General features: G+C 45.5%; 3 protein-coding genes and 2 pseudogenes across 4 annotated transcripts in view; all 5 read left to right on the forward strand.

Annotated features, from left to right (window-relative positions):
- The window catches only part of LOC104478524 (UDP-glucuronosyltransferase 1A1), a 34,832-nt gene extending 11,765 nt beyond the window's left edge, over nt 1-23,067 (forward strand). The window contains exons 1-5 of one of the 2 annotated variants that reach the window (XM_010118886.2): nt 13,243-14,025; nt 18,136-18,267; nt 18,534-18,621; nt 19,422-19,641; nt 20,984-23,067. In XM_010118886.2, the coding sequence (XP_010117188.2) occupies nt 13,258-14,025; nt 18,136-18,267; nt 18,534-18,621; nt 19,422-19,641; nt 20,984-21,281 (1,506 nt within the window). In that variant the 5' untranslated portion in view covers nt 13,243-13,257 and the 3' untranslated portion in view covers nt 21,282-23,067. Of the gene's footprint in view, nt 1-13,242; nt 14,026-18,135; nt 18,268-18,533; nt 18,622-19,421; nt 19,642-20,983 lie in introns of those variants that run through there. The other variant, XM_086751539.1, reaches the window with a different exon arrangement.
- LOC104480829 (UDP-glucuronosyltransferase 1A1-like) lies at nt 641-1,805 on the forward strand. The gene is made up of 2 exons (XM_086750530.1): nt 641-1,504; nt 1,752-1,805. Exons 1-2 carry the CDS (start codon nt 641-643, stop codon nt 1,803-1,805), a joined length of 918 nt encoding a protein of 305 aa, XP_086606656.1.
- Nucleotides 2,939-3,877, forward strand: LOC104480830 (UDP-glucuronosyltransferase 1A1 pseudogene; annotated as a pseudogene).
- Nucleotides 5,241-6,798, forward strand: LOC104480831 (UDP-glucuronosyltransferase 1A1). The gene is made up of 2 exons (XM_086750531.1): nt 5,241-6,146; nt 6,691-6,798. The coding sequence occupies exons 1-2, from the start codon at nt 5,286-5,288 to the stop codon at nt 6,796-6,798; spliced, it is 969 nt and encodes a 322-aa protein (XP_086606657.1). The 5' UTR covers nt 5,241-5,285.
- LOC104480832 (UDP-glucuronosyltransferase 1A1 pseudogene) lies at nt 7,078-9,742 on the forward strand (annotated as a pseudogene).
- Nucleotides 23,068-24,325: the final 1,258 nt, after the last annotated feature.

Genomic DNA, 24,325 nt, shown 5'->3' on the forward strand with positions numbered 1-24,325 from the left:
GCCAGATCAAGTCCATAGTCCGCCTGGAAGTCCTCGATGACAAGGTTGAGACAATACTGGTTTTCGATACTGGTTTTCTGACCGACCCTTACATTTTCCTTCGCTGATGGAAGCCTTTGCTGCAGTGTTGCTTTTTGTAATAAATTGGTACCTGGTGTTGTACCTGACCCTAGTGCTGAGCTATGTGTAAATCACAGAAGCCTCTTCCTTAGGATTTGCATAGATATCGTGCTGTATAGTGGCATAATTTTATAATTTGATTTAAACGTAAACTTGACAAGTATTCCAGACCAACTGGCAAGCCCAGTTACTTCCAAGTACCAGCACTATTCAAAGAGCTGGGGTTTTGTTCTTGCAAAGTCTGATTTTATTTTCAGTCTAACATCAATCAGCACAGGGAATCAATCAGAAAGCACTCATCCCAAGGGAGCCTCGGATCCCAAACCCAGTTCTGCCCAACCCAAGCTGATTTATCACGTTCCTTAAATGACTCATCAATGCCTTGAATGGTTACTGGTGACTGGTTTTGCTGGAAAAACTGGATCGTTAAGGGGTAATGTGAGATTCTGGTAGTGGGCTGGGGGTCTACTTAAAATCTGTTAGGTCAGGGCAGATGAACAGACTTTGGATTTCTAGGAACATGGCTCATGTAGGGAAATACAGTTCCTTAGTTTCTGCAGGGGTTTTGGTTTTCCTGTCTCTGTTTTGCTTGGGCAATGGTGGGAAGCTGTTGGTGGTGCCAATGGATGGGAGTCACTGGCTCAGCATGCGCTCAGTGCTGATTGCCCTCAGCCAGAAAGAGCACAAAATTGTCATTGTCGCACCAGAAGTAAACTTGAACATGAAGGCATCTGAATATTACACTCTCAAAACGTATCCAGTGCCGTTAACTAGGGAAGAACTGAGAGCAAGCATGCATTCATTTGCTAATGATCTTTTTGAGAGAAGACCTTTTCTTCAAAGAATTACTGCACTCTATGAAAAAGTTCGAGTCATCTCCAGTCTCTATGTCTCCTCCTGTACCAGCTTACTGCACAATAAGGATCTGATGCAGTATCTTGAAGGGAGTAAATTTGATGCAGTTCTCACGGATCCGGTTGTACCATGTGGACAAATACTGGCTCTGCATCTCTCTGTCCCAACTGTTTTCTTTTTACGGGGACTCCCCTGCAGTTTTGATTTGCAAGCTACTCAGTGTCCAGACCCCCCTTCCTACGTCCCAAGAACATTTACGGACAACTCAGACCACATGACGTTTATCCAGCGGGTGGAAGACTTGTTTCTGAAATCCTCAGAATCCTTTCTTTGCAATTTTGCCTATTTGCCGTTTGATCTTCTGGCCTCAGATGTTCTGCACAGATCAGTAACAATGAAGGAGCTCTTAAGCCATGGATCCATTTGGCTTAAAAGAATGGATTTTGTTTTTGAGTATCCCATGCCAGTGATGCCCAATATAGTTTTCATTGGAGGTATAAACTGTGGAAAGAAAAAGCCATTTTCTCAGGTCAGTGGTTTCCTTGATAAACTATATTAAAGTTTGAAGAAAAATGCTGTTTGCAAATGCTCTGTCTGTATGTAATTGTATACATGAGTGTGTGGGATTTATACATGCAGGAAGGGACACTGTAAAGACAAAGAAAATAAGTGAACAACTGGGTTGATTTGAATTCTTGCCCACTCTTGCAGGTGCTCTCTGTGGCATTAGCAGGATCTGAGCAGTTTTGCCTACACAGCTGTTTTCTTTGGGCTAGGTGGAAGCAGTTTATCACTGCACTCTGGCTAACGAGGTGCGTACCCACCAGTGAGGGTGATGCCTGTCTAAGCAGGCAGGTCTGCTGCTTGTATTTGCCAGATCGGTATTATTACCTGAAACCATTTGTTTTACTGTTACAACTGATTTTTAAAAACAACGGATCTTTTCCATTAATAGAACCATCCTTTCGTAATTTAGAAATAAAGTGTCGTAACATGTCAGTTGGTAGGTAACGTTCCCATTGCTGTGTCAGTCTAGGCTTATCTGTTCACCACACGGATTCCTTACAAAATTTTGTGCAAAACTGCTGGAGGTTTATGTAGCTGCTAGCCAGCACTGGGCATCTGCAAAAGCTTACGCTGCCTTCTGAAAAGATTCCCTACAAAGGGTGTACCTAGACCTGCAGTAGTCCTTCAAAGAATTCTGGTGTGTACTATAAACCTCCATACTAAACTGTTGTATTGTCAAAATTCCTTCTGTGCAATAATTTTCATTATTAGGGCGGATTGTCTGCAAATCCTGTCTATGCATTAGTGCTGTTCACTTTCACAGCCCTGGGGCATACTCTTCCCAGGCTGATCTAGCATGGTATTTCTGAGTTGCTAATCCAGTTTTAAATAGAGCTGGCAAAAAACCATGCCCTTGTCCTTCCTCCTTCCAGCCTCTATTTCATCCTTCCAAAAAGAGGCCTTTCCGGGCAATAAACTTTGATAGCCGATTTTCCATTTTCAGTACAGTGTCAAGATGTAAAACTGATAAAGAAACCAGACCATTTCCCATGTGAAGCATTAAATTTTTCCTAATTTTTTACAAACAGAAAATGATTTGGACTGGCAGGAGGGGAGGAATTTTCCTTTTTTGAAAATTCTTCTTTGGAAAATTAATGATCTGTTAATTAGCACTTTTGAGCAGACCACTTGTTGAAGGATCCTGCATTTCTTTAAATACTAGTGTTCCTCCAGTACAGAGGTGGGTGCTTCCCAGTCTAGCTGCAGCTCTGATTACTGACTGTCAAATTGGCTGAACTTTAATACCTCTTATTCCATCTTTGCCACATAAATGATTATACATTTACCACAAAACAAATAAGTCTAAAGATCAACCACAGGACCACAGCACAGATTACTTAAAAGCGTGGAGCAGGGGATGTTCTTTCTGGGCAGCACTCACCAGATTTCTGCAGAAATGGCCCCAGGGCTCAGTGCTTATCTGCAAGTCATGGCGACGCTGGTTCTGCTCCTCTCTGTGCTCGGTTTGGCTGCCGGTGGGAAGGTGCTGGTGGTGCCGGTGGATGGGAGTCGTTGGCTCAGCATGCGGGAAGTGTTGGACGGTCTCAGGCAGAAGGGACATGAAATAGTCGTCGTTGCATCTGAAACAAACATACATATAAAACCATCAGAGAATTATATTATGAAAATGTATCCAATACCTTTCACAAAGGAAGAACTGGATGGAAGCGTCCATTCTTTTTCACAGGATGTGTTTGCGGAAGGATCATTTCTGGAAAGATTTCTTAAAGTATTCCAGAGACTGAAAAGCATGTCTGCCATTACTCTCTCCAGCTGTGCACACTTACTGTACAACAAAGAGCTTGTCAGGTATCTTGAAGAGAGCAAGTTTGATGTTGTCCTTACAGATCCTGTAATACCCTGTGGGTCGATACTGGCCGAGCATCTTTCAGTGCCTTCTGTGTTTTTTTTGCGAGTAATGCCATGTGGTTTAGATTTTGAAGCCGCTCAATGTCCCAGTCCCCCTTCTTACGTCCCCAGGGTATTCACAGACCATACAGACCACATGAACTTTCTCCAGCGCGTAAAGAACCTAATCTTTGGCATCTCCAGTTCTTTTCTCTGTTATTTTATGTTTCAACCGTATTCAAAACTGGCTTCTGAGTTTCTCCAGCGGGACGTGACTGTGCCGGATCTCTTACGCCAGGCTTCTATTTGGCTCATGAGGTTAGATTTTGCGTTAGATTATCCAAGACCTTTGATGCCCAACATCATTGTAATTGGAGGAGTAAACTGTGCTTACAACAAGCTACCTCAGGTGGGTCGTGCTCTGTTTTTAATTCTTGCTCTCATAGACCTCTGCATTTACAAGGGTGGAATTTTCTATTGCAGATAGGAATCATCTTCCTGTTTAGGGTGAGTTAGGCAAATACTTGTGAAAGAAATTATTTTTTTTCTCACTTTCTTCCTCACTTTCCATTTTCTGTGTAGGCAACTATCTTTTCATTTATAAAGTATGCTTAGTTGAAGGGAAACTCTAAGCTCTTCTAATGAAGGTCTGTGATGGGACATTTTATCCACTAGCAAATGGGGTTGCCAGTGTTTCTGGACAGTAGGACAAAGTGCTGGATTTGTCCTATGAGCAGCTCCCACGGGATGGCCCACAAAACCTTAAAAGCTCTTTCCAAGCTCAAAAACCCAGTCCTAAGGAACGGAGCCATGGAGCAGGTCTGCTTTGACACAACCAGCACAGCATGACTAGCACTGGTGGATGGATGCAGCCTTTGTGGTTATGCCAGCCTTTCCGATGTGGCATGTGCTTTGGCTGCCTGGGACGTAGACAATAGAGTGGTGCTGTCAAGTTGAGCTATGCTTTTTGATGCCCTAGCTTTCTCATCAGCATACTATTTAGGACTTATGCACTGTAGGGTGAGGCCACCAAGCCTGTGGCAATTCCACCCATCTCCAAGTGGCAGAGGGGGCTGTGGCATCTTACAGACATCCTCATGCACACCGTAATTTGCCACCTGAGCATTCATGCAACTCCACCGCTGCTGGACACCATGCAAGATTTGCTAGTGCTAAAACAGAAGCCATAATTAGGCCCTAAATTGTCTTGTGGAAAATCACCATCAAAGAATGTACATACATATGTGCTCTATCCTCTGGATCTCACAAAACCAACCCCTCCATCCCCTGAGGCAGGTCTCAGACACTGGCAGTACCACTTAGTGTGGGTGATGTGTCGTGCAGACAAGCCTGGCATCATGCCTCCATCTTCATCAGTCTTCTCAGTCTAGAAACCATCTTAAACTGCTCCTCCACATCTGCTATGGGGCCTTAGGCCTCCTAGAGATGAGTCTTCAAAGAGAAGGAGTGGGAGGAACAGGTCTTGCCCAGGGGGAAGGGAGCAGCCTCTGTTAGGCTGAGCGATGATGTGGTTGTGACACATCTCCTGCACTTGTAAAAAGGTTCAGCCAGAGAGAGGCTATCAGAAGTGCAGTCGCACCCAGAACCACCCCGACCTCCTTCCTGGGATGCTCTTTACTGTTCCTCCGCTAGGAACAGACGAGTGTTACCTCAGATGTGCCCACCACACACCACCAGCCTGTAGACTTGGCTGGAATTAATGCTTATTGTGCAGCTTTTAATCAAATGATTATCCATTTACTACACAGCAAATACCTCCAGGGATCAAAAGTTAGGGTGTACCACAGGTTGCGTAAAAGCGCGGAGCGGGTGCTATTGCTCCAGTGCTGCCCGTGGTTTTCTTTCTGGGCAGCACTCACCAGATTTCTGCAGAAATGGCCCCGGGGCTCAGTGCTCATCTGCAAGTCATGGCGACGCTGGTTCTGCTCCTCTCTGTGCTCGGTTTGGCTGCCGGTGGGAAGGTGCTGGTGGTGCCGGTGGATGGGAGTCATTGGCTCAGCATGCGGGAAGTGTTGGACGGTCTCAGGCAGAAGGGACATGAAATAGTCGTTGTTGCACCTGAGAGCACTTTACAAATAAAGCCAACAAAGAATTTTGTTATGAAAATGTACCCAGCCCCTTTGACACAGGAAGAGATTCACCAAAATTTCCAAGAATTTTTACAAGATGTATTTGAAGAAGGATCTTTTCTGACAAGATTTCTTAGAGTATACCAAAGTATGAAAAGACTCTCTGATTTGGCAGTCTCCAGCTGTGCAGACCTACTGTACGACAAAGAGCTTGTCAGGTATCTTGAGGAGAGCAAGTTTGATGTTGTCCTTACAGATGCCGTGCTACCCTGCGGGCCGATACTGGCCGAGCATCTTTCAGTGCCTTCTGTGTTTTTTTTGCAGCAGATGCCATGTGGTTTAGATTTTGAAGCCGCTCAATGTCCCAGTCCCCCTTCTTACGTCCCCAGGCAATTCACAGAGTATACAGACCACATGAACTTTCTCCAGCGCGTAAAGAACCTAATCTTTGGCATCTCCAGTCCTTTTCTCTGTTATTTTATGTTTCAACCATATTCAAAACTGGCTTCTGAGTTTCTCCAGCGGGACGTGACTGTGCCGGATCTCTTACGCCAGGCTTCTATTTGGCTCATGAGGTTAGATTTTGTGTTTCATTATCCGAGACCTTTGATGCCCAACGTCATTGTAATTGGAGGAGTAAACTGTGCTAAAAAGAAGCTACCTCAGGTGGGTCATGCTCTGTTTTTAAGTCTTGCTCTGATAGACTTCTGTGTTTATAAGGGTGGAATTTTCTACTGCAGACAGGAATCAAGTTCCTGTTTAGGGTGAGTTAGGCAAATACTCGTGAAAGAAATTATTTTTCTCTCACTTTCTTCCTCACTTTCCATTTTCTGTGTAGGCAGTGTACCTTTTCACTTATAAAGTGTGCTCAGTTGATGCTTTTTTCATTATGCATATTCAAAGCCATTTTGCGCAGCATTGAATAACCTGATATTCCTTCCCTTTGAGAGTGAGAGATGAGCAGCAGGCAAGTCTGAGGGACTGTCAAAAAGCCTTGCAGTTAGGTATCATCCATACAGCTTTGCAAATGGTTGTAGTAGGGTCAGAAACACGTCAGGCTTTTCTCCTGGGGCACCCTTGCTGCCTTACCACATCTTTCTTTGTCAATGAATTTGTCTGCTCCTTTACATGGGTATTCCCAAAGCGGGAATCAGCAGGAGAGTTGCAGGTTGTGGACTTTTGGGCTAAGAAGAACCATCTCTATTTACAGGCAGGCCTCAGAAGATTTCACCTTGGTGATGGCTATGTGAGATCTGAGAACCAAATCAATCTCAGTGAGCCTAAAAGGGGCTATGGTGGCTTGGCAGATCCTGCTTAAAGGCCGTAGAGCTGCCAAAGCTTTTCTAGTAGAAACAGATGGGGCGTATCTGATGCGTACACCACATTTACCACCAGCCCAGGTCGATTGCTGAACTCCATTGCTTGTTATCCAGCCTTTTATCAAATCAGTGATTATCCATTTACTACACAGCAAATACCTCCAGGGATCAAAAGTTAGGGTGTACCACAGGTTGCGTAAAAGCGCGGAGCGGGTGCTATTGCTCCAGTGCTGCCCGTGTTTTTCTTTCTGGGCAGCACTCACCAAATTTCTGCAGAAATGGCCCCAGGGCTCAGTGCTCATCTGCAAGTCATGGCGACGCTGGTTCTGCTCCTCTCTGTGCTCGGTTTGGCTGCTGGTGGGAAGGTGCTGGTGGTGCCGGTGGATGGGAGTCATTGGCTCAGCATGCGGGAAGTGTTGGATGGTCTCAGGCAGAAGGGACATGAAATAGTCGTCGTTGCACCTGAAATCAATTTACAAATAAAGCCAACAAAGAATTTTGTTATGAAAATGTACCCAGTCCCTTTCACACAGGAAGAGCTGGATGGAAATTTGCAAGGATTTTCACAGGAAATATTTGAAGAAGGATCTTTTCTGGAAAGAGTTGTTAAAAGATATGAAAGACTGAAAAATACTTTTGCCATGTACCTGTCTACCTGTGCACACTTACTGTACAACAAAGAGCTTGTCAGATATCTCGAAGAGAGTAAGTTTGATGCTGTCTTTACAGATCCAATGCTACCCTGCGGTCTGATACTGGCCGAGCATCTTTCAGTCCCTTCTGTGGTTTTTTTGCAGCAAATGCCATGTGGTTTAGAATTTGAAGCCACTCAATGTCCCAATCCCCTTTCTTATGTCCCCAGGATGTTCACAGAGCATACAGATCGGATGAACTTTCTCCAGCGGGTGAAGAATCTAATCTTTGACATCCCAAATTATTTTCTCTGTGATTTTCTCTTTCAACCATACACAAAACTGGCTTCTGAGTTCCTTCAGCGGGACATGACTCTGCCGGATCTCTTACGCCAGGCTTCCATTTGGCTCATGAAGCTAGACTTTGTTTTACACTATCCAAGACCATTGATGCCCAATATGATTATGGTTAGTGGAGTAAACTGTGCTCACAGGAAGCTACCTCAGGTGGGTCATACTCTGTTTTTTCTTGTCCTTCTTGCAGGCTTTTACCTACTCTGGAACGTTGTAAGAGGTTTTGTTTGAAGGTTCTCTTTCTGTGGGTGATAGTAGAAGGATTTCAAGCTGCTTTTGCTTTGCAAGAGGTGTTACTACTTGTTTCAGTGAAGTAATCTGAATATCATAGTGTAAAGATGGAAAAGGTCTTGTATATGGAATTATCTCTGGGAAACTCCCCATTGGTCATGTGCTTCTGCTCAAAGCCAGCTTTGACATTAGAGCAGGTTGCTCAGCGCCTCTTCAGTCAGGGCTGTTGATGAGGTGCAAGGCAGACTTTCATAGAATCATAGAATGGTTAGGGTTGGAAGGGACCTCTAAAGGCCATCTAGTCCAACCCTCCTGCAAGGAGCAGGGACATCTCCAACCAGATCAGGTTGCTCAGAGCCCCGGCCAACCTGGCCTTGGAGGTTTCCAGGGATGGGGCATTCACCACCTCTCTGGGCAACCTGTTCCAGTGTTCTACCACCCTCATCGTAATTTTTTTTTTCCTGATATCTAACCTAAATCTATCTCCTTTATTCTGAAACCATTACCCCGAGTCCTGTCACAACAGGCCCTGCTGAAGAGTTTAAACATGACGGTTATACAAAAAAAAGAAGCATTCTGAGGTATTACTATAGAAAATTTTGGCTTATTTTTTTCATGTACTACATCACAGTAACAACACAATGCAAAATCCCATTTGAAAAAGTAAATATATTTATATATAACCTCCCCATTCATAGTATTACTGCTTAGTCCGAAATGCCCATGAAGAAGCTCCATTTTGCCATAAATCACCAATTTAATAAATGTTGCCTGTTAAACCATGCGCAGGGTTATCATTAAAAAGGTAACAATGACATTATCAGCAATTGTGCTGTTGTGACACGTCGTACACTGTGCTGTCCTACACCTTACACAACTACTGAAGGCTTTTGTAACCTGGGTATCAAAGTTTACCAGCTCAGACCCTTGGTGTTTTCAGCCACCTAACATTCATTTTTATCTATGTAAATGATAAATATTGTATTTCAGACCGTGGAGAATTAGATCCACAGCACTTGTTTATCACATAGATAATTGTAGGATTTTTCATTTTCTTGCTATTCAGTTCTTTGGATTTTGCAAATTAAACTAATTTTTGCAATTTAACAGCTTTAAATGTTTTTTGAACCTAAAGAACAGATCGCTCATAATCATAGAATCATAGAAGCATAGAATGGTTAGGGTTGGAAGGGACCTTCAGAGGTCATCTAGTCCAACCCCCCTGCAAGGAGCAGGGACATCTCCAACCAGATCAGGTTGCTCAGAGCCTTATCCAGCCTGGCCTTGAACGTTTCCAGGGATGGGGCTTCCACCACCTCTCTGGGCAACCTGTTCCAGTGTTCTGTAACTCGCATTGTAAAAATTTTTTCCTAATTTCTAATCTAAATCTACCCCCGTCTATTTTAAAACCATTACTCCTTGTCCTATCGCAACAGGCCCTACTGAACAGCCTCTCCCCATCTTTCTTGTAGGCCCCCTTGAGGTACTGGAAGACCGCTATCAGGTCTCCCCGGAGCCTCCTCTTCTCCAGGCTGAACAGCCCCAACTCTCTCAGCCTGTCCTCATAAGAGAGGTGCTCCAGCCCTTTTATCATCTATATAGTTAAACGTCTGAAAAGAACCATGACACCGGATCCGTGACAAAGGTCTATAAAATCCTGAAAGGTGTAGCAAAGGTGAAAGCGGAACTGGTACGCAGCTTCTCCCAGTACCTGACCTACGCCTAACACCGAGACAAGGCAGCAGCAAGCTTAAAGCAAACAAAAGGCAGTACTTTTTCACACCATGCACAAAAAATAATAATAAAGAAATCCCCTGAACACCAGCAGATTTTTTTTTTTGTACATAAAAATTATGACTTGAAAAAGGATTTGAGTTGGTCAGCAAAAGGTACATCCTGACTGGCAGGATTTGTAGAATTAAAAAAGAGGTAATCACGGGTTCCCCCAACTGGAGATACTTGCTGTGCCTTTTCCAGCGTACAACCTTGGTGCTCACCTCTGTACTGGAGCTCTCCTTTCTCCCGGCAGATCTCTTTCTTCACCTTTGCCTTTGGAATGGGCTGAACTTGCTGTTCCGCCGGTTGACTTCAGTCTCTGGACTCATATACACCTGAAATGGAGTTGTGTGTTGCTCAAAAACTACTGACGCAACTTTTAAACTCTTATGAATGTGCTGTTAGGCTTAAGTTTGTTTTGGGGTTTTTTTTTTTAAAACCTTTTTAATGTTATTTTATAGCATTATATATTAGTGTTGCACAGATAGTACATGTTTGGCTGAAATGCTAGCAGAACTTACGTGGAAGGGTCTATATATCAAATATGAGATCTGAGGGCCCTTTACGTGTTAGCATAGGGTAACATGTTGTAGGTCCGCAACTCCGGGTTAACTGCGACGCTAGCTGAATGTCTGCTGCCACGTCGGGGCGTATGTAGTGCTGCATTGCCTTGTTATGCGAGATCCCTTCCTCTGTATCGCTGCAATGTGAAAGTGCACACACAGGTACTGCCGCTAACGCTCCAGCACACGAGCGCTTCTGTCCACCTCCTTCAGTTTTTGGTCAACGAGAAAGTTTTGCTTAATCAGGCTGCAGAACGGGACTGTAGTGATGTCTGAGACTCCTTCCTCCTTAGCGCCATTTCCTTAGACGTTACAGTCCTTCTCGTCTAGAGAATGCCTTATGAGAATCACTTTTTTTAACATGCCGCATGGAGAACCTCCTATCAAAATACACTTTTTAGGACGTACTTAGTATTATCCTTGGAGTCTGCTTATCACACCTCTGGCAAAGGTAGACATTTCATGAACCAGATTTCCCATCACTCTTACCTGCTCCAACTCTTACAGGCTGCTGCACAGCATGAAGAAACCATTCACAGCTCACTCGGATCAGGTGTGCTTGGCTGGGGATCTAAAATATTCTCTCTTCTCCAGCCAGCGATTGCTCTTGTTCAGCTGCCATTCCTGGATCTTATTTTGTTTTTGTGAACTTGCAAACTTTTGGCATCAACCTTTTCCCTTTCCATGAAGTATCTCCCTTAATGGCAGATGAGATGTGCTTCCTCAGGCACTTCTTCTACGCACATACTGTAGATATCTGCTTTTCTAGGTTTATCTTGAAAGTTTTCATGTGCCTTTGCATATTCTCCCCATTTAAGGACACCACTTGATTTACAGGCACCTATTTCACTTACCTGTCTACCCACTGGGTTTTCATCACATCATTTGCTGCAGCTCCACCGCAGGTTATCAAGAGTAATTAGGCACTTAAATCCTATCCAAATCAACCTGATTGGGATATCTAAACAAGTCCTTGGAGTGGGACCATCTCCCACATCAGACCGTGTCAGCCATGCTGTTATACAGGCAAACTTTCCAAACCTCAGAGGTTTTTCCAGATGTTCGGTCTGAATCTCTCAAAGTGCCATTTGTGGCCCTGCCTACACTATTTAGTGCTACCCAGAAAAGTTCGGCTCTGTCGACACTGTCACTCCCTGCTGAGTAGCTGTAGGCTGCAGGTGTGTGTTACAGAGAGCAGGACTTCCAACATGGTTTAGGGGCTTTTTTCCTAAAAATCGTATCGTAGCATATGCAAAAGCAGCTCAGAAACTCTGTTCTCCCCTTTTGCTGGTAAGCACAGGACACAAGTATGGACTTCGCATTGGCACAGCCAACCCTTATTAACTTCTTTTGAAAAGCAGCTATTATTAAGAACTTTCAAAAATATTTGGCCTGTGGCCTCTCACCTGTGAACTCGTATGGCCCCTCTTGAGCAAGGATCACATGTTCTGCTGCATCATTGCTTTCAAACAGGCGTTTGGCCTCCAGCCACTCACCTATGAACTCTTATGGCCCCTCTTGAGCAAGAGCTGCATATTCTGCTGCATCATTGTTTATATAAAAAGGTGCTTGGTTAATATGTTACCCGAACTTCGGTGACGCCACTGCTTGGTGTGCCAGCTTCTGCTTCCCGTGTGTGGGAAGTTCACACACATCCTGTGTGAACTCCAGGCACCTTTCTGAGCATAGGTGTAGGAGAGAAATTTGGAAATTTAGGTCTTTCAAGTCAATAATGCAATGTTTCTTGTATTATAGAATTATAGAATAGCTTGGGTTGGAAGGGCCCTTTAAAGCCCATCCATTCCAACCCCCCTGCAAGGAGCAGGGACATCTCCAACCAGATCAGGTTGCTCAGAGCCCCGGCCAACCTGGCCTGGAATGTTTCCAGGGATGGGGCATCCACCGCCTCTCTGGGCAACCTGGGACAGTGCTCCACCACCCTCAGTGTAACAAATTTCTTCCTTATATCTGGTCTAAATCTACCCTCTTTCAGTTTAAAACAATTACCCCTGTCCTGTCACAACAGGCCCTGCTGAAGAGTCTCTCCCCACCTTTCCTGCAGCCCCCTTTGGGCACTGGGAGGCCGCTCTCAGGTCTCCCCGGAGCCTCCTCCTCTCCAGGCTGAACAGCCCCAGCTCTCTCAGCCTGGCCTCACAGGAGAGCTGCTCCAGCCCTCTGATCATCTTCGTGGCCTCCTCTGGACCCTCTCCAACAGCTCCACATCCTTCTGATGTTGGGGGCTCTTTTGGATGCAGCCCAGGATGCAGTTGGCTTTCTGGGCTGCAAGCGCACAATGTCAGGTCATGTTGAGCTTTTCATCCACCAGCACCCCCAAGTCCTTCTCCTCAGGGCTGCTCTCAATCCCTTCATCCCCCAGCCTGGATTGATACCGGGCATTGCCCTGACCCAGGTGCAGGACCTTATAAGCTCTCTAGATAAGCTCAGTGGCCATGAAAGTTTAATCTGGCACAGGACAGTCAAGAGCAGAGTGACTCCCTTCAAACAATCCTGATCCAGAAAAATCCCTTTACAAACAACTGCTACCTCTGCTAATCAAAGGCCTTGCTAATTGTTCTGAATCATTTAAGATAACTGCATGGAAATGCTTTTGCCTTAGGTCCCTTGATAGCACTCTTATCAACACTTTTATCACCATTTAAAACACGATCTTTGAACTCCAACAACCTGTCTTAGGTTGTAGAGGTAAAGATTAACGATCGTCAAGTTATAAATGCGGTACAACTATTTTTTTTTGCTTTCATATGCTGCTTGGAAGAAGGAAGAGTTCATTCCTTTTCCTGCCAGCAGCCCCATGACAGCTATGTGGAGGTACCAGATATACACAGGGCTCATTCTTTTTCTTTCTTTCTGGAGTTTGGCAGAAGGTGAGAAGCTTTTAGTCATGCCTCAGGATGGAAGTCACTGGCTGAGCATGCGTGTGGTTCTGGAGAAACTCTGGGAGAGGGGGCACGAAATTGTTGCAGTGATTCCAGAAGCCAGTTTGCTCATGAAAAGCTCACAGTCTTTCACCATCAAAACATACTCCGTGCCTTACACACAGGAGTTTCTGGATAGATACTACCATTCCATTGGTGAAAAAAGTTTTGATAACCTTCCTCTTCTAGAAAAATTTACAGTTGTACTCTACAATATGTCAGAACTGACCAACGTGTTCTCTTCTACTTGTCGAAATCTCTTACACAATGAAGAACTAATGGCGTACCTCCATGATAGTAAATTTGATGCCATTATGGTGGATCCTGTGTTGCCCTGTGGACCAATTGTTGCCGAGTATCTCTCCCTCCCTTCAGTGTACTTCATGCGTGGTCTTCCATGTACCTTAGACTACAAAGCCACTCAGTGTCCCAGTCCTTTTTCTTACGTGCCGAGGATTTTCACATCCAGTTCAGACCACATGACATTTACGGAGCGTGTGAAGAACCTCCTGATTGGATTTTCAGAGCATTTGTTATGCTACCTCTTTTATTTAAAATATGAGAACTTAGCTTCTGAGTTTCTTCACAGAGAAGTAACAATACTGGAACTGTTTAGCAAAGCATCCATTTGGCTGATGAGATATGACTTTGTTTTTGAGTATCCGCGCCCAATAATGCCAAATATGGTCTATATTGGAGGCATCAACTGTGAGCAGAAGAAGCCATTATCAAAGGTTTGTCATTGTTTATGTTGAGGGTATGATAGTGTTTACTAGCCATTACTGAAGATTTGCTTTTTTAAGAGCTTCCTATAGTAGTGTTTGTACTTGAGCCAAGATGTGATCGAATACCAAGTTGGCGTGATTTGGAAGTGGGACTCTCAGGCTCTGATAGATGATCACAAGACTTGCACTGCAAGCAGCTGAAGAGTTTCTCTCCAGGAGAGCTGAGGTTAAGTTGCCCAAGCTACGTAGCTGCCTAGGTATGGCTTAGCTTGTTGTAAGCACAGCACTAAAATATTAGACAATCGTGGCACGTATGCTGTATCTCGATAAATGACAAAATAATTCCAGGTCATTCGATTTAATATCCCTCACAGTTGGGGAATACTGATTAATCGCAGGAGATGTGATGGAATGAATAATGTAGACCTAACTCTGTGCATATACACAGGCACTCACAGTGTGCTGCAGAGATTGATAGTGAACCCCAAAACCAGGGGTGTGCGATCAAAGGTGGTCGGGGAGCTCTTTGGCCTCTGGATATGTGTAAGAAGCAATGTAAGACAGCATATAAAAGGATGTCTGGAAAAAAAACACTCCTCCAGGATTGTAACTATCTGCCCTCCCTCCCTAGCTTGTTTAAGTCTCCCTGTGCAAGCAGCACAGCTATCGGTCATTTATTCTGTTTTTCAGATGCAGAGGTGTTGCAACAGCAGAAGTTACTGCTGAGCTTGCATCACGTTTACTGCTGTGGACTCAGGGTTTTCACTTTGATAACCGCTACGATGTGGAAACAAATCTGGAGATAACCCTTCTCAGCCCATTGTGTATCGCATCTCTGAGGGTCTCTGCTTCTTATTTAGGCTCTGAGAGTGCAAGGCAATCCAAAGGGCAGACTTTGGTGCCGAGTTTTGCTGACTCAGCTGAGCGGACTCAAGGCAGGGAGTTCATCATTAACCGGGTGTTAATTAGTGATTGCTTGGTCAGGTGTTACCTCCCATTCATGACTGTTCAGGCTTTCAGGGCGACACGCAGCCAACTGCGTGACACTTCTCCTCGAGCATTTGAATCCTCTAACATTAATTCAAACATTCAACTTCACCTCACAGTGCCCAGTTGCTTAAAGCCTTCACTGTGCACAGATGATAAACCCAGAGTTAAAAATTACCTTCATTTCTGCCCTCACATGTACAGTTTGTTAAAAATTAAACACTGACCTTAGGTAAGATTAAAGTGCAAAGTACCCCACTATTCATTCCTCATCCCCTGCAATAGTTTTGCAGCTGTTTAAGACTTTGCTGACAGCACATGGAAAATGGTGTCTTCGAATGCAGGATTTAATTCTCTTGCCTCCTGGGTTGTGTTTTTCTTGCTCCTGTGGACCTTTTCTGAAGGTGGAAAGCTTCTGGTTGTACCTATCGATGGCAGCCACTGGCTCAGCATGCACCCGGTTGTGGAGCGGCTCAGACAGAGAGGACATGAAATCGTGGTGGTTGCGCCAGAGATAAATTTGCGGATAAATTCATCAGTGCATTACACGGTGAAAACATACCCTGTGGCTTACACCAAGGAGTACGTGGAGGCAGAATTTAAAAAGATGGGGTACAGGAGTTTCACACCTCAACCCTTCTTGGAAAAATTCTCAAAAATGGCAAATATTACAGCCATGTTCTTTGATTCCTGCAAACGTCTTCTGTCTAAGAAAGAGCTAATCAAATATCTTGAAGAAAGCAAATTTCATGCTGTCTTTATGGATCCTTTTTTCCCATGTGGACAGATAGTGGCTGAACATCTCTCCCTGCCTTCTGTGTACCTTGTACGGGGACTGCCCTGCGGCCTAGACTTTCGCGCTACCCTCTGCCCAAATCCTCCTTCTTACGTTCCTAGGTTCTTCACTCGCTACACAGACCGCATGGCCTTCCTCCAGCGTGTGGGCAATCTCATAGCCAGCCTGAGCAGCTCCCTGGCTTGCAGCTTTCTTTACTTGCCGTATAAGCATTTGATCAAAGAATTCCTCCAACGAGAGGCAACGGTGCTTGAGCTGTTCAGCCGTGCGTCGATTTGGCTCATGAAATTCGACTTTGTGTTTGAGTATCCCAGGCCCCTCATGCCTAACATGGTCTTGATCGGGGGCATAAGCTGCACTCAGGAAAAAGCACTGTCACAGGTTAGTTACCTTTTTTCCCCCAGTTTAGCTATGGCTGCACTGTTTGCTCGCACCATGAGATGGAGCTGCCGGCAGTAACAAATAAGAGGAGAACACGAGGTGGACGTGGTGAGGAAAGCACTTTGCACCTCTGCATCCCTTGTGCGTGAAGCAGTAAGTTATTTTGTGGCAGACCTCCAGATTCCCAGACAAGCACGCACAAAAATCTGGGCTTTTCCATCAGTATTTTTTTTTGGCAGCCTATTTCCAGTAATTTAATTTTGCATGCCTCTGGCATTTCTGCAGGAATTTCAGACCGTGGCAGACCTGAAGGAAATCCCCACCACCCAGTGAAGCAGCAAGAGATCTTCTTCTCTTGTGTAAAATACTCTGTCCCAGATCTGGACTGCAACTGTATTTTGCTTGAACTATGCCAAACTTCCTAAATGTGGGATATCTGCCCCTTTCCACTAAAAAAATCCTCCTAGTTCGTAGTGTTTTCTCTTATTTTTCAGTGAGTGTTCACAACAGGTAGTTCATGAAGGTTGTGTGTAGTACCCACTGAGACAAGCAGATGCTGATTAAAAAGACTTCAGTTAAATAACCTACCTATTCCCAAAGCAAGGCTACAAAGAGTTTCGTGCTAGTAGTGGCATTTCTGATCAGAAAATCAGACCTTGGCACACAGAAACAGTTGAAAAACAGAGTAAAACCGATGTGACTGGTCCCACAGAAAATAAATAAGGCTGAATACACCCTCAAACAGCGTATCTGTTCCACTTCATCAGGAACCGCCAGATAATTTCGTAGCAAAAGCACATCTGTCATTTGGGGAGGTTTCTGCAGTTCCCAGTGTCTGTGAGTTTATACAGAACTGAGCCCCGAGTTCCCCACCAGACACGGACAAGGCCTTGCTGGAGAGCCTGTCTTCAGAGAGATCTGGTAGAACAGAACCAAGCCCTGAAGTCAGAGTTACATTTTGCCTTGTTTGCCCCCAGAAGAGCATCAGATCTGCTGTTCAGGGTGCAGCTGTCAGCAAACCCTCGATGGCTCTTTGTATCTGAGAGCCAGTCTCACGCAAAGGGCCACGGCACTCTGCTCAGCCACAAAAATAAGCAATGGAGAATAAACGAAGAGGGTCGGTCTCGATTATCCCCTCAGACCCTAGAGATAACATCTCAATTGCTAGACTTACGGGAACATTTAGTTCATTTTATTCCACTCATTTAACTCTGATGCCTGCAACAATTCCCTCCAGTTTTGTCTTTCCTTCCCTGGCTTTACCAAATATTTTTCTATGGCATAGGAATTTTTGCTCCAGCCTTCGGCCATTTTTATGCTTCATCAGAATCCTTTTGTTCTTGGATTCCAGTGACACATCCCCTAGTCCTTTTTTTATTTAAGTCAAACAAACAAAACATTATTTTAAAAATTGGCAGCAGTTCAATGCTATCATACTCAAAGCAGACCCAGCAATTCCAGATATTAGAAGTTAGGTCTCTCTGCTGTCAGGACACTTTTCAAAATCTTAATTCTCTCTTGCAGCTGCATGGTCTGAAATGAAGAACATCAACTCTAAATCCAGAGCATCTGACTTGCAGTAAATGTGAAAATAAACCACAATGTATTCACCTGGGGATTGGTACAGCATCTTTTTTACTGCACAGAAACCGATGTCTTTGAGCTTTGCTACATGACTGTTTCAACGTAAATTTTTTCTCACGTCCATACTGAATCTTGGGCTTCAATTCTGCAAACACTCACGCACCTCCATAACTTTGTTCATCCACCTATGCCCATTTTTTTTTTCCCCCTGGGACTCATTTTTGTATAGCTAACTCATTTTCCTAATCATAATTTTGTTGTGTTGACTGCTCATTTTATTGCCTTTCCAGATAGTTTTGTGGGAACACGACAGAAATTGCAGCATGTGACATGGAAAGAACTTTGACTGAGGATATGCTTTGTGTTGGCAGGAATTCGAAGCTATTGTGAATGCCTCTGGAGAACACGGCATCGTTGTCTTCTCACTGGGCTCCATGGTCTCTGACATTCCAATGGAGAAAGCCAAAGAAATCGCAGATGCCTTGGGGTCGGTCCCTCAAACGGTACGGTTTCCCTCTGCCCCTTCCAGCACAGCAGTTCAACGCTGTTTTCAAATAGAGCACATGGTTACCTTCGGCTTTCAGTGTGCTTTGGCCTCCCTGCTTTCTCATCCTCCCTGATGCCAGAAGAAACGATCCCCTCAGCTGCTCTGCATGACAAAACCAGTTTTCTGTACCACGGATGTCTTTAGCTGTGCTTTTCAAAGCCACTGCGGAGCAGCAAGAGGCCGGCTGCTGAGAACTGACATTGTGTTTACTTCTCTCAAAAGGTTTTGTGGCGATACACGGGAAAGGTGCCCCCCAACCTGCCAAAGAATGTCAAGCTTGTCAAATGGCTGCCACAGAATGATCTTCTAGGTAGGTCTGAGATACCTTGAGTGGTACCAGCGTGTTTCTTTTAATCCAATAACGCTGTTGTAAGGCCCTGTTAGCATCACCTGCGCTGACTCCCTGTATCACTGTGTGTCACAGGACTTCTTACAGCCTTTGCTGTTTGAAACAGAGCTTAGAAACTTCTCTGGTGCAACTTCAAAATTGCCAGATTATGAAATGACAGTGTTTGCAAAGGTGTTCCAACACTTGACTACCCTTACTGTCAAAAATGGGTGTCTTTTTATCTCTGACTAGCCAGTCTCAACAGCCAGCCTTGGGTTTTTGTCATGTTTTTGTCTACTGGACTGAAAAGAAAATCTAAGGCCCCTGCATGAGCATTTCCAGACAGGTTGTTGGGCTTTTCGAGTGGTAAAATTGTACATGCTGTTGCCAGGAGTGCATTTGTTGGTTAGAGAACAGGGCTCAGCTGTGGAAGATCTGCAAAACCATCAAATGGAAGACATGGTAAAAAAGCAAGCAAGGGTAACATCTTCTTTAACCTCACTTAGCTCTCACTTCATCCTAAATTCTGAGAAGCTTTGGAGGATTATCCAAGGCTTTCCAGAGATTACCAAAACCAAGACAGAGCTCTACAACCCAAGGTTCCTTCAATCCCCTGTATTGTCCTGTGCTCATCTGCAGCCCTTAAGTAATGATGCACATGACAGCCCAAAGTTCTTGATTTATACCTGCCAGTACCGTTTGTGTGCAAGTTTTTCCCCCAGGGATGCGTTACTGTGACTTAACAGATCAAATAGCTAAGCAAATCTTTCTTTCCTCCACAGCTCACCCGAAGGCTCGTGCCTTCATTAGCCACGGAGGCTCACACGGCATTTATGAGGGCATATGCAATGCAGTCCCGATGGTACTCATGCCGTTATTCGGAGACCAGATGGACAACGCCAAGCGAGTAGAGTCACGGGGAGCAGGACTGACACTGAATATACTTGAGATGACTTCGAAGGACATATCTACTGCCCTGAAAGCAGTTATTAATGATAAAACGTCAGTAACAGAGGCACAGCCTTTCCCCTTCTACTGTTGTGTAATGCCAGCACACTAGCTTCCAGCTTAACAGAATACTAATCTGATCTTGTATGCCTTCTTATATCAAAGTTACATCACTGAGAAGCTGATGCTTGCCCTGGGTTAACCTCCTTCCCGTCCCTATAACACCGCCGTCCTCTCTGCCTGGGATTGTAATCATTAGGTGACAAGGACGGGCTGGTATGAGGGGATGCAGGTGTCAGGGAAGATGGGGTATAAGTGCGATGGAAGGATCAAATTGACAAAAGATGTGTCACCTGCTTAAAGGCAAACTAACCAGGCAGTGATGTGGCGGGCTTTGACACAACGTGGTAGAAAAGGCCATCGGTGAAGGGAGATGCAGCAAACTGCATTTGTTCCCCAAATCAGTGGTGACATCAGTCAGTGGGGAGTCTGAAAAAGTGGAAAGCTTCAGTTGCCTGGCTAATTTTCATTGCATGCAGATTGCCCAGAGATGCTGTCTGCACAGCAGCAGGAGGAAGGAGACAAGTGGCAGTGCCTCGGTGTAGTCCAGAGGCTGTACTGTGTCAGGAAGCATTGCCTTGCAGCTGGCAGGATTTACTAAACGGAGCTATTATCACTCATTTATTTTACAGACCAGTTTTCTCAGTCATCTCTCCCCCAGCCCCGCCTCAACAAGTGCTCATAAGCAGCTGTACGAGCGCAGTCAGCTGCTGCCTGGCTCAGTAAGGCTGGACAATTCCAGCACAGAGCAGGAGGAATATGTGCAGCTACGCTGAGGCAGTACAGGGAACCACGCCAGGTATCACAGTAGTGCTGTCAGCATGCCCAAGGTGTTTCAAGGCATCACAGCAAAGGGGAGCTTTAAGACATACCCTCCTTCTTCCCGCTTCCTTTCTCTGGGAGCCTCTCCATTCTTGGCATCCTCTTCTCCAAAAACAAAAACCAGCACCTTATTGCCGGTTTCCTAATCATCATTCTTGTAGCAATACTACTGCTGCTACTAATTCGTCTTGTTCTTCAGTTGGACAGCTTTTCTACACCCAGTCTCACATTTCAGCCGGATGCTTTCATCCTTCACCCCAGAGATTTTGCTGACAGCTCAAACTAAGCTTTGCTCCTTCTTTTTCTAATACCTTTCCTCCTTTGTCAGTGAAAACAGCACTTTTCTGGGCCTATAACTTTGCCATTATCCTTCTCGTGGGGTGGTGATGGTGGCGAACACCACCAGAGAAGCCCCCAGTGGGCCATCAGACAACTGACACTGCTTCCTTTTTTTCTGGGGACTCAGTCTCGGCAACACAAGTCACTGAAAACACCCAACGTCTTTTCTTGGCAGGTACAAAGAGAACATCAAGCGCCTCTCAGAGCTTCACCTCGACAGACCCATCCACCCCCTGGACCTGGCCGTGCACTGGGTGGAGTTTGTCATGAGACACAAAGGGGCCCCACACCTGCGACCTGCTGCTCACGACTTGAACTGGATCCAGTACCACTCCCTGGACGTCGTCGCCTTCCTCCTTGCCGTGGTGCTCCTCTCCCTCTTAATTTCTGTGAAGTGCTGCCTCTTCTGCTGCCGCAGGTGCTGCGGTAAGAAGGGAAGAACAAGAAAGCCAGCCAAATCCAAGTCCCACTAGCAAATGAAACCAGCGGTAGGCCTTCTGGACCAGAAGGATCAGAGAGTATCTCAAATTTCACTGAAATCATTGCTGACTTTCAGTCAAGAAATAATAGTGTCCCTTTAAACTAGCACCGTGGGAGGGGTTGTTTCACCGATAAGATTTTTGCCTTTAATTAATAACCAATTGTTAAAAATAATTAGTATAGGATTGCTTCAGTCACTTGGGAAGATACTCGTGTGAAGCCCAAGGCTCCTGGCTTCTGCATCTTAGAATCATAGAATCACAGGATGGTTTGGGTTGGAAGAGACTTCTCAAGCCCGTCCAGTCCAACCCCCCTGCGAGGAGCAGGGACATCTCCAACCAGACCAGGTTGCTCAGAGCCCTGGCCAACCTGGCCTGGAATGTTTCCAGGGATGGAAACGTGTACAGAGAACTTGGTATACAGAGAACTCAGTAACTTTTTTTTTTTTTTAACCTCTATATACAATGAAGATATACAGGGATTTCATAAGACTTTGCTTCAAGGGCTTTAGGAGAACAATTTGCTCTATTTAAACTGTCAGGTTTATCAAGCACTTTGAAATCTTTGTGTAGCTGTTGTTATAGAAGAGGCAAACGTTATGCACTGACAACATGTGTCACATAGGCCAAGCTAGATGCACATCTTAAATGGGTTTTGTGTATGTTTACAATACCTGGAGCAAAATTAAGGGTTTTTTTTTGCAGGGAAGTGATTGTAAAGGCACTGGTGTTTCACTCAAGTTCCCCATCAGGCAGAGAGCTGTATCTGGAGCTTACCTGTGAGGTGATGAGAGCTTTGTAAGCAATGTTTATAAAACCAAACGGATTTCCTCTGTGTAAGTGATGTTCGGTAAAGAACCAAACCCTGGCCCTATCACCAATACTAACAATAACAGCTTGTGTGTTTCCTGACTTGAGAGGTACAGGGCTGAATGCTCGTTGTTCATGGGGAAGGGAAAGATTCAATGCCCCACGGTGCAAAAGCCGGTTCTCAGCGCTTGGTGATTTGGTCCTTGCTGAAAGGTTACGCCCTGAGGCTGCCGCAGTCCCCACTACGCATAGAAAGAGTAAGCAAAGACCTAAGTTAATATTCAGGGCTTGAAATAGGCTGGGGCATCCCGGTACGTCGTGGCAGCACGGTACCTGGTGCTGTTATTTCTATTGTTGTTTGAAAAAGCAGGTACGTTAGTGAAAGCTGTTCAACACAACGGCCCCTCTCCTCTTCAGCCTGTCCCCATTGCAGTGTCCGGTTCTGGTGGGCATCCATGTCGCCTGCCAACTGTCCAGGACCAATGCCAACTCCTGCTTTTCCAGCTGTGCCTTTTCCTCCTCTCCTCCTGCCCCCAGTAAACAGAAGGAAACCCTTGGGACACCCAGAGAGCGTCCCTACAATGCGTAAGTGCTGACCTTTTAAAATGCAGCTTTTGCAGCTCCACACATTCCTGAAGCAACAGCACTGGCTGTCCTAGCCGAGCCAGGTGACAGCAGTGCATCTGTGCAACGTTACGCAGTGCCCAGTGAGACCTCGCAGTGCCAGTCACACCACCAGCCGCAGTGGCTTCAGTCATCTCCGAGCACAGGGCTGGCTTCAGCAGCTGTCTGATGAAAAAAAAAAAAACAAACCAAACCTCAAAACATTTGAAAATGTCCTTGTGAAGGAATTCTACAAGTACCCTGCTGCAAACAGGCTCTGAATCAATCCAGTGACTTTATCTGCATGCACAAGAGAAAAATCCCTTGATTGATATACAGAATTTAAAAATAAAAGCCCAATTGTAGATGTCTGTGTGGTGTTTTTTTTTTCCTCCAATTCAAAAACCTCTTGTGTAGGTGGAGAAAAGGAGCTAAGGGAGGAGGCTGCTAAATGCCCATCCCATGGCTTTCATTTCATAAAGATCTCTAACAAAGCTGAAGCAAAAAAAAAAAAAGCAGCAGAAACCAGGTATCATCCTCTCCTCCTTTCCGCTTCACTCTCCTTACTCTCAGCTAGTTTGTCGTGCTCTTTATTTTCTCTTGGCTCACCGGAGAAATGAGGAGGAGAGACGGGTCTTAGGGGATGTGCAGGGCCAGGACTGGACAACTATCATGTCACATCCAGTTTCAGCTGGGCCCAGCAGAGGACACTACGATATCGCTAACAGGAGGGCGCGGGGACGAGGCCATCCTTCCCCACCGAGCCAGCCCAGGTGGGTTGGTTTGAAGTTGATACTCAACTTCAAATATCCTTTTCAAATAGAAAAAAATATCCTTTTCTCATCCATCTGTGCTCCAGGAATATGGACCCTGCTGCACGGAGCTGATTTTTCAGAGCGAAGGGGGGGCCAAATTTCATGGGACAAGCAGCTTTGGTGCAGAGGAGGCTCCACATCGCCCCAGGCCTCAAGGCACTGCAGCCTGAGCTTGTCCCACAAACCCTCCCCATCTCTTGTTTTTCAACACCTGCCAAAAGACAGCAGCCAAAATCCCCTCGCTGCCCTTGGAGAAAGGAGGCGCAAACATCTCCTGCCTCCGGCAGCCTCTTGGCACCACCATGCACTCACATCACACCCCTTTGGAGCCGCAAAAAGAGAGGAGAGCCCTTGCTTTCTCCTCCCACCTGGGGACGTTTTTAGTGTTTAGTTTATTTTTGCCTGGATTTTAACATCCAGGCTTGCAACAGTAAGGCTGAGGAAAAAAAAAAAACACCAAACCAGTGCCAGACAGTGCTGCTCCTGGCTCTTCTGGTGACCCTCGGACCCCTCTGGTTGCAAAACATGGGCGAGAGCCTCTTTGGCTTCGGGTGGGGGCATCCTGAGGGATGCAGTCAGCATCTCTTGCTGCTTCCCACCAACCAGCCCAGGGGAAATGACAGGCATTGCTGACATTTTTCTGCAGCTACAGGGTTTCTGCAGCGTCGCCCCAGCCCTCCGGTCCCCAAGGGCAACGATGAGATTTTTCCAATGCCATGGGAGCTCCAGGCGGCTCCCGGGCTCCTCCACCTCCTCAGTGCATGGGTCCAAGAAGACCCCTGGCCCCCTTGCAATCCAGGCCAAGAAGTT

Source organism: Chlamydotis macqueenii, chromosome 6 (genome assembly GCF_036417535.1).
Source record: "Chlamydotis macqueenii isolate bChlMac1 chromosome 6, bChlMac1.mat, whole genome shotgun sequence".
NCBI classification, from domain to species: Eukaryota; Metazoa; Chordata; class Aves; order Otidiformes; family Otididae; genus Chlamydotis; species Chlamydotis macqueenii.